Source organism: Symphalangus syndactylus, chromosome 4, assembly GCF_028878055.3.
Source record: "Symphalangus syndactylus isolate Jambi chromosome 4, NHGRI_mSymSyn1-v2.1_pri, whole genome shotgun sequence".
Taxonomy (NCBI): Eukaryota; Metazoa; Chordata; class Mammalia; order Primates; family Hylobatidae; genus Symphalangus; species Symphalangus syndactylus.
The window spans coordinates 136,785,501-136,800,896 of record NC_072426.2 but is presented as its reverse complement, the minus strand read 5'-3'; the positions used below and the strand labels follow the sequence as shown (position 1 = coordinate 136,800,896).

General features: G+C 40.1%; 1 protein-coding gene across 1 annotated transcript in view; it reads right to left on the bottom strand.

Moving 5' to 3' along the window:
• The window catches only part of TMA16 (translation machinery associated 16 homolog), a 30,612-nt gene extending 21,327 nt beyond the window's left edge, over positions 1 to 9,285 (bottom strand). The window contains exon 1 of the mRNA XM_055276315.2: positions 6,527 to 9,285. Within this exon, the coding sequence (XP_055132290.1) occupies positions 6,527 to 6,529 (3 nt within the window). The 5' untranslated portion in view covers positions 6,530 to 9,285. The remainder of the gene's footprint in view (positions 1 to 6,526) is intronic.
• Positions 9,286 to 15,396: the final 6,111 nt, after the last annotated feature.

Here is a 15,396-nt window from a genome sequence, read left to right as displayed (position 1 = left end):
AAGAAGATTTTAAAGAGAAGAGGTCACATATTATAATTGTTTTACTCCTGTAAAAGTAGACAATAAACGTAGTAAGAAAGAAGTAGTGTGGTTTAAACTTGTCTCACACGCAACCCCATTTAGGTCTACCTGGAATAATAACATAGGAAATTAATATATCACTAAGTGAGACTTCTATCAAAGACCAGAATATCATATTTGGGATCATAATGAAACAAAGATATAACTATCATGGAAGGACTAGTTCTTTCCAGAGATAAAGGTCAGTGTAGTCTCCCAAGGATATTCAGATGTGAGGCAATAAAGAAATAAAGGTGACTGGCCTGATCAATTTTAGTGATACAGTTCTACAATAAAAATAAAAATGTTTACCTCATTTAAAATTTCCTTCTGACTGAAGAAAACTTTCAAACAAAAGCACTTTGAAAAACTTTTGCCAGGTCACACACAAAATAGATCAGTTTTTCCAACTTAAATGCAATAGTATTTGCCTTCTATCTTTTCTATAACGTGGTACAGGCATAAAGCCACTGGAATTCTAGCACATATTCATGTTTATCCTTCTCATTTCTGGGTCTTTTGTAAGAAGTGAAAAACAAGATTGTAGCTCAAATCAGTTTGACAGGTTTACTACATTTCTACCTAAATTAATTGCTCCTGGGAGAAACAGATTTTCTTGTTGGCCTGGCCCTGAAAAGGAGCAGGCAAATAGACTACCTACACACTTAGATGAACAAAAAACTCTGTGCCAGTCCCTGTCAGAGTCATTCTTTTTCACTGACAAAGTTATACAGCAAGAAAGAAGGCACTGTCTTGTTTCAGTCAATTCACCAATCGCCATAACCACCCCAACAGACACAGAGCTTTCAAAAACCCTTATCAAGTAACAAATAATGGGGCCAGGCACGGTGGTTCAAGCCTGTAATCCCAGCACTTTGGGAAGCTGAGGCAGGCGGATTGCTTGAGGTCAAGAGTTCAAGACCAGGCTGGCCAACATGGTGAAATCCCATCTCTTCTAAAAATACAAAAATTAGCCAGGCGTGTTGCTGCACGTTTATAATCCCAGCTATTCAGGAGGCTGAGGCCGGAGAATCGCTTGAACCTTGGAGGCAGAGGTTGCAGTGTGCTGAGATAGTACCACCATACTCCAGCCTGGGTGACAGAGCAAGACTCCTACTCAAAAAAAAAAAAAAAAAAAAAAAAAAAAGGAAAGAAAGAAAGAATGGATAAATTATATGTTTCTTAAGTATTTAAATTAGGATATTTCATTTATAAGCCTTCATAAGTCAGTTTTGGGATCTCCGAATGTACCTTTTGGATTAGATTTAGTAGTGATTTAGAAAATAGTCACTACTTAGCAAGCCTAGGTTTCAAGTGCTGAACATAAAGCAGATGTCACACACACACAAAAAGGAAAATTTCTTAAAGTGTATATTATGTAACAAAGTAAGACAAAAAATAACATTTGGTAATAATGCATCCTTTAGGTCACAAAAGCTTAGCTGAGCTACTTATTTATTTGTAACATTTGCTGTATGTTCAAGTTTTAGATTAGCATTAATTATTTCAAGCACTCAAAAATGTAAATAAATTCAGTTGGCCCTCCAGGTTTCACATCTGGGTATTCAACCAACAGAGGACAGAAAATATTCAGAAAAATAAATAAAAAATAACAATATAACAATAAAAATAATAAAAATTTAAAAAACAATATAATCACCATACAGCATTTACATTGTAATAGGTATGGTTAAGTATGACAGGAGAATATGCACAGGCTACATGCAAAAACTACACCATTTTATATAAGGCACCTGAGCATCCATGAATTTACGTATTCGAGTGTGTCCTGAACTAATATCCCTCGATACCAAGGGACAACTATAAAAAGCATAGGAATATTTTAAAAATTTGGTATATCACTCTGTACTCTAAATTAAGTTCCTCATAGATCACATTTAAGCATAAAAAATGAAACCACCGGCCGGGCGCGGTGGCTCACGCTTGTAATCCCAGCACTTTGGGAGGCCGAGGCGGGCGGATCACGAGGTCAGGAGATCGAGACCATCCTGGCTAACACGGTGAAACCCCGTCTCTACTAAAAATACAAAAAATTAGCCGGGCGAGGTGGCAGGCGCCTGTAGTCCCAGCTATGCGGGAGGCTGAGGCAGGAGAATGGCGTGAACCCCAGGGGGCGGAGCCTGCAATGAGCCGAGATCGCGCCACTGCACTCCAGCCTGGGTAAAAGAGCGAGACTCCGTCTCAAAAAAAAAAAAAAAAAAATGAAACCACACAGATCTCAAAAAAAGATTTTCTTATTTTTTTGTAGAGGAGTCTCAGAGAAAGGTCTTTCTAAACATTATATAAAATTCAGAAGATTTAAAATAACATATCTACATAAAAACTTAAAAGTCTGAACTGCAAAATATAAACCAAGCTAAAAACAAACTACAAAAAACTTGCAACACAAACATAAGAGCTAATTCTCTTAAGAAGTTATTTTAAGATTAATATGAAAAAGATCAGCAAAAGAATACATACAATTCACAGGAAGACTAAAAACAAGTGTTATTTAAAAGCTGGAAAAACTTTAAAAACAAAAACTTCAACGAAATAGAATTACTAATGTGTAATATTAACAAAGATAAAAAATTATTCACATTGCATTAGTGGGGGTGTGGGTGTATTAGTAATCTCATAGTTCAAGCAGGTGCAAGCCAGTACAGTCTTCTGGAAGGCAATTGGATAGTACCCATCAGGGCTAAACACAATGGCTCACGCCCATTATCTCAACACTTGAGAGGCAAAAGTGAGTGGATTTGAAGCCAGAAGTTCGAGACCCACCTGGACAACATAGTGAGACCCCCGTCTCTACAAAAAAATCTAAAAAATTAGCTAGGCGAGGCAGTGTACTTCTGTAATCTTGGCTACTGGGGAGACTGAGGCATGAGCCCAAGAGTTTGAGGCGGCAGCAAGCTAGCTATGAGTGTGCCACTACATGCCAGGCTAGGTGACAGGGTGAGACTCCATCTCTAAAAAAAGTTTTTTAATAAAATAAAAATAAAGATAGTACCCATCAATATAAAAATAGAAATAGTTGGTCAAAAATCTTCTAACCAAGAAATTCTATTTCTATTAATTTATTATTTACACATGTACGAAAGGGAGGATAAATAATGAATGCAGCAGTATTGCAATGTCTGTGGTAGCAAAAGAATGTAAACAATTTAAAGGTCTATCACAGATCAGGTTAAGTAAGTTACATAAGCAAACAATGGAATATTCACTGTTTAAAAAGCAAGAAGTGGATCTATACATACTTACACAGATCTATAAGATCAGGTAAGACAAAAAAGCAAGGGACTAAGGTGTCCAGTATACCATTTATGTAAAAAGAGAGGTTAGGGAACATACATATATGCTGGTACATACATATAAAGTATCTGAATCGATAGCTAAGAAACTGTTAACAGTGGCTATTTCTCAAGTGAACCAGGGCATTAGGCAAAAGAGTTGGAAAAAGTCTTTTTGTGGCAGACGAAATAATGCTCTGCCCTCCTCCGACCAAAAGATATCCATGCCCTGATTCCCCCAGAACCTGGGAATATATTACCATATATAACAAAAACGACTCGCAGATGTGATTAAGATCTTGAGATGGGGAAAATTATCCAGGTGGGCCCAATATAATCCTAAAGATCCATGGAAGAGGAAGGCAGGAGGATCACTGTCAAAGAAAATGTAACCTTCTCTGGAGGAAAATTTAAAGATGCTATGCTGCTGGATTTGAAGAGGGAAGGAGCCAAAAAATGTAGATGACCTCTAGAAATGGAAAAAATTCATTAGAGCCCCTTAAAGAAAGACAGTCCCGACAAACACCTTAATTTTATCTCAGTTTAGACTCGTTTTTGAACTTCTGACCTCCAGAGGTTTCAGGAAATGAATGTGTTGCTTTAAGCCACTAAATGCGTATCACTTTACTATGGCAGTTAATAGGAAACTAATACAATTTTTATGAGCAACAATTTTTTAATGTTTTAAACCATGTACAAGTAATACTGTCTCAAAAAGGTTGGTATACTAGGTAGATTTCCATTAGTGTTTTTCTTTAGTTTTACTTTCAGGAGCAAGTTTTCACTAACAGATAATCTCTATGAGATTTATTAAGCTGATTTGTTGCTGTGGCTCACATTTATAGATGTAGGCCCCAAAACACACAACCTCTACCATTAACGTAGTCAGTAACAGTTAATGCCCCACAGTAATGTGCATGGATAAGTGTAGGGAGGATGATGGCACACTTTTCAATGGTATATAGTCTAGCTAGGGAGGAAAAGCAGCACACACAAGCTCTATGACAGGTTTATATAAAAAGGAGTATACCCATGGGTGCCTAGTAGTATAGTATGAGCCATATTTAAAAATACTAAAATCCTGGCTGGGCACGGTGGCCCACACTTGTAATCACAGCACTTTGGGAGGCCAAGGTGGGTGAATCATTTGAGGTCAGGAGTTCGAGACCAGCCTGGCCAATGTGGTGAAACCCTGTCTCTACTAAACATACAAAAATTAGCTGGGTGTGGTGGCTGGCACCTGTAACCCCAGCTACTCAGGAGGCTGAGGCAGGAGAATCACTTGAATCCAGGAGGCGGAGGTTGCAATGAGCCGCGATCATGCCACTGGACTCCAGCCTGGGCAACAAGAGCAAAACACCATCTCAAAAAAAAAAATAAAAAATAATGAACACAAAAAACCTTTTTAATGCAGCATAAAGAAGTGTTGAGTGGAATGGATTAATTTGAAAAGATTATTTATGCATAACAGGTAAACTAAATTTTGATATAAAGATATGAACTTGCTGAGCTCCAGCAAAGATTTACAATAAGAGAACATTGATGAGCAAAGTAACAAGGATGAACAACTATAAGCTGTACACTGTTACTACTTATTTATATAACTAAAGTTAATAACAATAACATTTAGTAAGTGCCAGGCACTAGACTAAACACTTTACATTTAATTTCCACAATTCTATGAGGTAGGTACTATTATTATCCCAATTAAACAGATGGGAGGTTAAGTAATTTTGCCAAGATGGCAACTCAGGGAAAGACAGGTGCCCAACTCTGTCCTCTGGGACCACATTCTGAGCTGTACTGAAAGAGGATGCAGCAGCACTAATGAGGTTGTATCAAAAAAATGACAGAGCCGGAAATGAGCCAATGAAAACAGGTTTATATGCCACTCTTTTGACTTCTATGCCAAACCAACATACTTCTACTATACAGCCTGATAAAAAGTGAAGCTCTGATAGTCAAGGACAACTACAGTCAAATACCAATCAATCTCCCCAATCACTCAAACACAATGAGATGTAATTGCTTTCACATTCCACTCCGAAAAGGGGAAAAAAAACTAACACTATAAAGAGTTGGAAATCCCACAAGCAAAGTGACAAGCAAACACTGAATTTACACAAATGTGTACAATCTAAATAAAGTACAAAATATGCGTCAGCGGTGGATCAAAATAAAGCACAAAAAACTCGTGAAACAACGAAAGAACCAGACTGTAAAACAAAAATGGCATATAATGAAAAGAAACAAAGAGGCCACATTGTGACACAATATCATAACTTTTGGCCAGATTATAAACTTTTTAAATTTTGCTTTTATTAAAAATTAATTGAAAAAATATTTATAAAGCATGTTTCTATGCAAGAATTACTCTCAAGAACACGACGATTAAGTAAAACATAGGCAAAAAGAAACATACTGTTTCAGAATACAAACATATGTAGTAACTATAAAGAAAAGTAGTGAAATTATAAATACAAAACTTAGATAATGTTTGCTTCTTAAGGTTTCCTGAAAGTTATAGGTTCAAAGAAGGTAACAGGGCTTTCAAATGCTATGTTTTATTTCTTAAAACTACATAATGGGTAAACGAGACTTCCTGAAACTGCTAATCTTTACACTTGAAACGTGCTTTAGAAACACTCTTTTGTGTCTATTCAATTTTTAATAAAAACAACAAAACTGCTTCAGTGTCCTGGAGGGAATGGGGGCGTAACGGCAGGATTTAGGGCACTAACGAGAGGCGAATGGACGCCGAGGAAGAGGCGACTAAGCCCATACTGAGTTTACCTAGGTCAGAGGGGCAGAGGTGTGTGGGGCCAGCGGTCTCAGGAGTTTTGCCAAACTCCCCAGTGCGTTACAATGGAAAGGTACCGGGTTTCCCCCGAGGAGGCAGTGACGAGCGAGAAGTTAGGCACAAGGCAAAGAGGAGCAAGGCGACATGTGAGCACTTCAGCACTCGGACGCGGAACTCTAATAGGGTCCAGGCGTTGGGCCTGGGACTTGCCTACCAGAGGCTTCGCCCCGTACCCCGCACACTCTCTCAAAATAAACACTTTGCATCCTCCCCTCTCCTAGCGTCCCGAAACCGCACCCTCCCTCTCTGCCTGCTCAACAAGAGCCTTCCGGGGAACCAACCGAGCGGTTCGGGGGAGCAGGAGGGGGCCCACCATGGTGACGTCCTCGTGGCTACGGGGCAGCTCCGCACTCTAGACCCAAGTAATCTCACCAACCGCAGGAGCAGCAGCCTACAGGAGCACTCGGACCGAATCCCACGTGTGGCCTGAGAAGCCCGCGCCGACCCAACCGGAACAGGAGAGGCGAGTGCGTTTCTCTAAAGCGTCCCCGTTAACTGAGACCGCGTCTTTTTTGCCCGTGTTGGGTTTTTAAGCCCTAGCCGAACGGACAGCCGGACCTGCGTGCTCGCCGGGAGCGGCGGAAGGGAGCTTGCGGCGGGAGGCTGAACTCGGCCTGGAGCTGAGTGCGAGGCTGGGGATTGGAGCCCCAGTTGCAGATGCTACACGCTTCCGGCCCGTCGCATTCTGGCCCCAAGAGCGGAGCTTGGCCATCTGTCCCAGAGCACGACTCCAGAGCGCAGCAACCTCTTAAGACAAGAGGTTCCCTCTTGCGGGCTCCCGCATCTCAGGGCCTGGGACCCTCTCAAAAGGGCTGCTTGGTGTTGGCTCCCCCGAGCTCTTGTGCAGCACAGGCTCCTGCCTTCCGCTTTTCCACGTACCAGATTACCTTGGGCAAGTCCTTTCCTCCATTGAGTCTTTCTTTGCCCTGCCCTGCCCCGCCCCTCTTTTCGTTTCTTTTCTTCTTTCCCTCCCTCCCTCTTTCCTTCTTTCTTTCTTCCTCCCGGTTCAAGCGATTCTCCTGCCTCAGCCTCTCGAACAGCTGGGATTACAGGCATCCGCCACCAGGCCCGGCTAATTTTTTTTTTTTTTGTATTTTTAGTAGAGACGGGTTTCGCCATGTTGGCCAGGCTGGTCTCGAACTCCTGATCTCAGGTGATCCGCCCGCCTTGGCCTCCCAAAGTGCTGAGATTACAGGCCTGAGCCACCACGCCCGGCCGAGTCTTAGCTTCTTTATCCGGAAAGGCCACTTCCTCATATTCAAGGCCTCTGCCAACCCAGTTTTTGTTTTCTTCTCACAGCATGTGAGAGTCTTTGTTTCACCCATACATGTTAGAATTCCGTGGACAATGTAATCATTCAAAAACTATTTATTGAATGCCTACTGTGTGCCTGGTATTGGGGATACTCCAACAATATCCCTCACTCAGCTCATTTTCCAGGGGAGGGGGGCATGTAAAAATAACATTATTTCAAATAATATAAGTACTCTAATAAAAATTAGCTGGGGGGAGCATGTAGAAAAGCTGTTTTACACTTGGTGGTCTCTGTAAAGTCCTCTTTTAGAAGTGATAATTGAGCAGAGACTGGAATCGTAAGAAAAAACTAGGCATGGGAAGAAGCTCCAGGCAGGGTGAAGCTGGTGTGCCTTGATATGTGTGGGCAGCTGTTACCTGTTGAGGGTAGTTGTCTAGGTCCTTGAACAAATAATTGGACAAAATGCACAAATAAAGCAAGGCAGCGAAAGCACAGATTTATTTTAAATGAAAGTACACTCCACTGGGTGGCAGCAGGCTATAGCAAGCTGCTCAAAAGCACGGGTTGCAGAATTTTCTGGGGTTTAAATACCTTCTAGAGGTTTCCCATTGGTCTGCCCGAAGTCTGATTGGTAGAGGGAGGGGACCAATCTGAGGCACTTTCATTTTTCAACTGCCACACAGAAAAAGAAGGGCTTGCAACTGCCAGGCAGTAACTGCCACGCAGAAAAAGAAGGGGTTGAAAAGGGAGTAGTCTTTCAACTGATATGCCGTCATTCATATCCCGTCAGCACTAATCAGTCCTAGGTTCCCTGCTTGCAGACCCTATTCTCCTGCCGCACAAATACTTGTATTTAATCAACAGATATATCAATTTTTTGAAATAATTTAAATTGTAAACAAGAGTGTGCCCAGAAGATTCCTGAATCTAGGGGCAAGATATTTTCACATGGCTTTTTTTGTGTGAATCTACGCAATGAAGGTCACCTTTGAATATATACTGTGGAGGCAGCACATTCATGCATCACTTAAGGACGGGGATACTTTCTGAGAAATATTTCAGTGAGGGTTTTGCTGTTTGTTTTTTGTCATGTGAATATCATAGAGCACACTTAACACAAGCCTGCATGGTATAGCTTACTACCCACCTAAGCTATATTGTATAGCCTATTGTTCCTAGGCCACAAACCTGTACAGCATGTTACTCTACTGAATACTGTAGGCAATTGTAACACAATGGTAAGTACTTGTGTATCTAAACATAAGAAATGTACAGTAAAAATAGAATATAATCTCATGGGATCACCATTGTAATGCAGTCCATGACCAAAACATTGCTACATGCACAAGACGGTACTCTGTCAAAGACTCCAATTAGTCTAGAATATTTACACCCTAGCTCCATACTTTAGCCACTTCCTGTGAAGCCATCTTTCACCCACCCTACCCCATTCCCTAAGTCTGGCCCTGTGGAGATCACCCTCCTAAGTTCTATGTTACTGCAAATCTTTTAAATATTAAATGTTCCTTCTGGCTATTTTAGCTGTTACTGATTGCTCTATTGATCATAAAATTCCTACCTACTCCTAACCCATTCCTAAACTTCAAATTGCCAACAACTCAATAAACCATATATCTTGAAACTTTTATTTTTTATTTTTAGTTGAGTTTTAAAAATAGATCTTCGTATTTTCCTCATTCAGATTCAACCCCTAAATAACATTGATTATAGACATGTTAAAAATATACTGTATATGTTCAAAATACACTGTAGCAAATGCAAACATGAATTATACAGAGTAAGAATAAAGATAATGATGGCTAATGTTTTGTCATTATTTAATATATATATATATATATATATATGCACCACTGTGATAAGCAAAATGAATCCCCCAACTTTTCCCCTCCAATTCAACCTCGCCTTTGCCCCGTGCAATAACCACTGTAGATGATTTGGAGATATCTTTAGAGATATTTTCCTGTACTTTAACAAATATACTCAGGTGTGTGTATATGTGTGTTGTATGTATGTGTAAGGATTAAGTATTGATTAACATTAGGTATTGATACAATAAGTACAAATGCATAATTCTAGTATAACAACTAAAAGAATAGAAACAGGGTACCTAGCTTTGTACAGGCTACACACAAGTAGAGAAGATAAAATAAATGGAATGATTAAAATATACTCAGGTAATTCAAACTAAGAAAATAAAGGAGAAAACATGAAACATAGGACAGGAAAATAAAAAAAAAATGGCAGTAGATTTAAATCCATAAAACAGTAATTATGAAATAACTGCCCCAAACTAAAAAAAAAAAAGTCAGATTGTATTGAAAACATCCAACTGTATCCTGTTTATAAGACACATCTAAGGTACACAAAAATAGAAAAATAAATGGAAAGAGTTATGCTAGGTGAATGCTAACTGAAAGAATGCTATAACATATCAATGTTATACGATATAGACTTTAGGTCAAAAAGTAATATGGTAGATATAAAAGATCACTTCATAATGATAAAAAGTTTCCATTTTAAATTCATGTGCATCTAGTAACATAGCCCCAAAATATATAATGGAAAAGCCGATGCAGTTTCAAGTTGAAAAACCAACAGCCTAGGTGGAAATTTTAGCATGCCATTTTTCAGTAAATAATACAACAAACAGATAAGCAATCACCAATGACTGAGAAGACTTGACCACAACAAAATTTGACCTAACAAATCTACACAGAATAGTGCTTCCAGTTCTTACAAGAATACATGTGTTCTTAAATACGTATGGTATAGTTAACAACATTGATCATACATTGGGTCAGAAAGCAAGTCTAAACAAATCTGAAAGGATTTAAATCTATAGAATATGTTCTCTGACCACCTCATAATTAAACTAGAAACCAATAACAAGGAGACAACTAGAGAATTGTCATATATTGAGAAATTTAAAAATTGTACTTTGAAATAAGTCAGGAACTAAAGAAGAAGTCATAATGGGAATTAGAAAATAGTTTGGGCTGAACAATAACAAAAATAATAAATATCCAAACTAGTGGGATGCATCTGAAGTAATAGCTCCATTTGTGTAAATATTAGAGGCTTCAGTATAAATATTAGAAAAGAAGAAAGGCTGAAAATTAATGAACTAACCATCCATATGTCAAGAGTTAGGGGAAAAAACAACAACAAAATAAGGGCAGAAAAGTAGGTAGAATAGAATAAAAAGCATAAACTATTGAAACAAGAAGAAAAACCAACATAACTGAGGACCAGGAGAGCCACAGGTGTTTTTTTTTTAATTTTTTAAGAATAATAAAATATTTTCCTGTGTTAAAATTACAGGCCTAGATTTCTTTAGATTTGCAAAATACACCCAGGTGTGATGGCTCACTTCTGTAATCCCAGCACTTTAGGAGGCCAAGGTAGGTAGATCACTTGAGGTCAGGAGTTTGGAGTGTGAGACCAGCCTGGCCATCATGGTGAGCCCCCGTCTCTACTAAAAATACAAAAATCAGCTAGGCATGGTGCTGCACGCTTGTAACCCCAGCCACTTGGGAGGCTGAGGTGGGAGGATTGCTTGAACCTGGGAGGCGGAGGTTGCAGTGATTGGAGATCCTGCCACTGCACTCCAGCCTGGGTAAGAGAGTGACTCCATCTCAAAAGAAAGAACGAAGAGATGGAGAGAGGGACAGAAAGAAGAAAGACAAAGAAAGGAGAAAGAGAAGAAGGAAGGGAGGGAGGGAGAGAGGCAGGTATGGAGGGAGAGAGGGCAGGCAACATTGTCTTATTCCTGACTTCAAAGAGCAAACCTTTGTTTAACAATTTTGGAAACCAGTTAGGCATTATCTAAAAGTTAAAATGTGTACATTTTCTAAGGCAGCAGTGTCATTCCTGGGTATATACCCTAGACTAACTCCGGCACATTTCTCTCAGGGTACATACACAAGAATAGCAGTAGTGTTATTTATAATAACAGTGTTGTGTGGTAAATTTTAGATAGCAATGAAATGAACAAAGGACAAGTACACTAAACAAGTTGGATAAATTTTTATCATATAAAGGAAGCAGTGCACAAAAAAATGTACAGTATAATCCCATTTATATAAAATTTAAAATCAGGCAAAATGGATTACATTTTTTACACATACTTATATAGGTGGCCAGCAATATTTCTTCACCTCTGTGGTGGTTACCTTGGTGTGTGCTTTATAATTAGTCTTTCTTTTTCACATTTCCATTTTGTGCACTTTTATGTTTATATGCCATACTTCACAATGCAATATGTTAAATTTTTGTAACCACAAATATATTAGGTCATATTCTCTTGGAGAATATGAGTCCAATATTCCTATTGTGAAGTTGCATCTTACATTTCATTCCTTTGTGAGTGGTTTAGCTTTGCGGAATTGTTTAATAATATCTGCTGTCTTTGCTCTTCTTCAATTTTACTTTATATTTCTAGGTATTGGCATTTTGTTACATACATCTTTAGTAATCTGTGGCCTCTTTCAATTTGCTTTTGGAATTTATACTATCTGGGCATTGATAATACTATCTATCCTCCCTAACTTTTATTGCCCTCTTTTTTTTTTGAGACAGAGTCTCGCTCTGTCTCCAGGCTGCAGTGCAGTGGCACGATCTTGGCTCACTGCAACCTCCGCCTCCCAGGTTCAAGCAATTCTCCTGCCTCAGCCTCCTGTGTAGCTGGGACTACAGGTGCCAGCCACCACACAAGGCTAATTTTTGTATTTTCTTAGTAGAGCTGGGGTTTCACCATATTGGTCAGGCTGGTCTCGAACTCCTGACCTCAGGTGATCCACCTGCCTCAGCCTCCCAAAGTGCTGGGATTACAGGCGTGAGCCACCACACCCGGCTGTTGCCCCCTTTTCATTTTTATGTTTTGTATTTTCCACCTCTTTATTTATTTCTGCTGCCCTAGGGAGAGTTGCTATTAATCTTCTGATTTACTATTTTCTTATTTGATGTAATCATCTTGCTATATATCCCACCTGTTGTCATCTTCATTTTAACTATCTCATTTTTAAAATAAATATTTACAATTTTAAAAAGTAATTTCTTATTTCTTTGTTCTATCATCAATATCCTTCCTTAACTCCTGCAGATATATATGGTGCTTGCTTATTGGTCCATCTCTTCCAATAAATCTGCTTCATGTGGTATGTGTTATTCAGTTTGTTTTAAGTCTCTTTTATTGTAATTGTTCTCCTCAGGTACTGATATAGTTTGGCTCTGTGTCCCCACCCAAATATCATCTTGAATTGTAATCCCCACATGTCAAGTGAGGGACTTGCTGGGAGGTGATTGGATGATGGGGGCAGTTCCCCCATCCTGTTCTTGTGATAGTGAGGAAGTTCTCATGAGATCTGGTTGTTTGATAAGTGTCTGGCATTTCCCCTGCTCTCTCTTTTGCCACCATGTGAGAAGTGTCTTGCTTCCCCTTTGCCCTCTGCCAAGTTTCCTGAGGGCTCCCTAGGTATGCCTCCTGTGTAGCCTGTGGAAGTGTGAGTCAATTAAACCTCTTTTGTTTATAAATTACCCAGTCTCAGGTATTATCTTTATAGCCGTGTAAGAACAGACTAATACAGAGAATTGATACCAAGGTAGTGGAGCATTTCTATAAGATACCTGAGAATGTGGAAGTGACTTTGGAACTGGGAAACCAGCAGAGGTTGGAACAGTTTGGAGGGCTCAGAAGAAGAATGGTTTTGACCAAAATACTGATAGTAATATGGACAATGAAGTCCAGGCTGAGGTGGTCTCAGAAGGAGATGAGGAACTTATTGGGAACTGAAGCAAAGGTCACCCTTCCTATGCTTTAGCAAAGATACTGGTGGCATTTTGCCCCTGCCCTAGAGATCTGTGGAACTTTGAACTTGAGAGAGATGATATAGGGTATCTGGTGGAAGACGTTTCTAAACAACAAAGCATTCAAGAGGTGACCTGGCTTATTCTGAAAGCATTCAGTTATATGCATTCACAAAGAGATGGTTTGAAATTGGAACTTATGTTTAAAAGGGAAACAGAGCATAAAAGTTTAGAAAATTTGCAGCCTGCCCATGTGGTAGAAAAGAAAAACCCATTTTCTGGGGAGGAATTCAAGCCAGCTGCAGAAATTTCCATAAGTAACTAGAAGCTGAATGTTTTAATAGCCAAGACAATGGGGAAAATGTCTCCAGAACATGTCAGAAAATTCATTGCAGCCCCTCCCATCACAGGCCCAGAGGGTGAGGCGGGAAAAAATGGCTTTGTGGGCCTGGCCCAGGACTCCTCAGCTCTGTGCAGCTTCAGGACATAGTGCCCTGCATCTCAGCTGCTTCAGTTGTAGCCATGGCTAAAAGGGGCTAAGGTAGAGCTTGGGCCGTTGCTTTAGAGGGTGCAAGCCCTTAGATTTGGCAGTTTCCATGTGGTGTTGGGTCTGTGGGTACTCAGAAAACAAGAGTTGAGGTTTGGGAACCTCTGCCTAGATTTCAGAGGATGTGTGGAAATGCCTAGAAGTCCAGGCAGAAGTCTGCTGCAGGGGCAGAACCCTCATGGAGAACCTCTGCTAGAGCAATGCAGAAGGGAAATATGGAGTTGGAGCCCCCACACAGATTCCCCATTTGGGCACTGCCTAGTGGAGCTGTGAGAAGAGGGTCACCATCCACCAGACCCCAGAGAGGTAGATCCACTGACAGCTTGCACTGTGCTCCTGGAAAAGCTGCAGGCACTCAACACCAGCTTGTGAAAGCAGCCATAGAAGCTGTGCACTGCCTTGCATCATGTTTTATATTTTGTATTTATGTTTTGTATTTTCCATCTCTATATTCCAAGGAGATTTTGGAGCTTTAAGATTTCATGACTGCCCAGCTGGGTATCGGAATATCAGACTTGCAAGGGGCCTATACCCTCTTTATTTTGGTCAATTTCTCCCATTTGGAATGAGAACATTTACCCAATGCCTGTACCCCCATTTTATATTGGAAGTAACTAACTTGCTTTTGATTTTACACGCTCATAGGCGGAAGGGACTTGCTTAGTCTCAGATGAGACCCTGGACTTGGATTTTTGAGATTATGCTGGAATCAGTTAAGACTTCAGGGAACTGTTTGGAAAGCATAATTGGTTTTGAAATGTGAAAATAACATGAGATTTGGGAGAGGCCGGGTGGAATGTTATCATTTGGCTCTGTGTCCCCACCCAAATCTAATCTCAAATTTGCAATCCCCACATGTTGAGGGAGGGACCTGGTGGGAGGTGATTGGATCATGGGGCAGTTTCCCCTATGTTGCTCTTGTGATAGTGAGGGAGTTCTCATGAGACTTGGTTATTTGATAAGTGTCTGGCATTTCCTATGCTTGCTGTCTCTCTCTCCTGCCACCATGTAAGATGTGCCTTGCTTCCCTTCACCTTCTGCCATGATCATAAATTTCCTGAGGCTTCTTCAGCCATGCAGAACTGTGAGTCAATTAAATTTCTTTTGCTTATAAATTACCCAGTTTCAGGTAGTATCTTTATAGCAGTGTGAAAATGGACTAATATAGGTATCTAGTTTCTTTGGACCTGTAGCATCACATTAATTTCCTGATGAAATCAGCTATACTGCTCTGTGTTGTCTATTAGGGAAGTGCTCAAAGACACATTCTCAACTGAATCCTTTTTTGAGAATCTGAGGAAAGCAGAAGGGTTAAGTTTCAGAGGAGAGAGCTCCAGGGACCAATAACCTCTGCTGACAGGAGTTGGAGGCCTGAACATTCCAGGGTAAAATTCATCCTAGTCCTATTTCTATCAGCTCCTTATTAGCCTGGCCTTGTGCTTCTTTGGTAGTGCTTCACAACACTGCGAGGGCAGCAAAGGTTCCCAGGTGAAGTACAGGAGACAAGAGCTAAAATTATATATGACCTCTCCAGAGCCTCCCAAGCTTCCAGCGA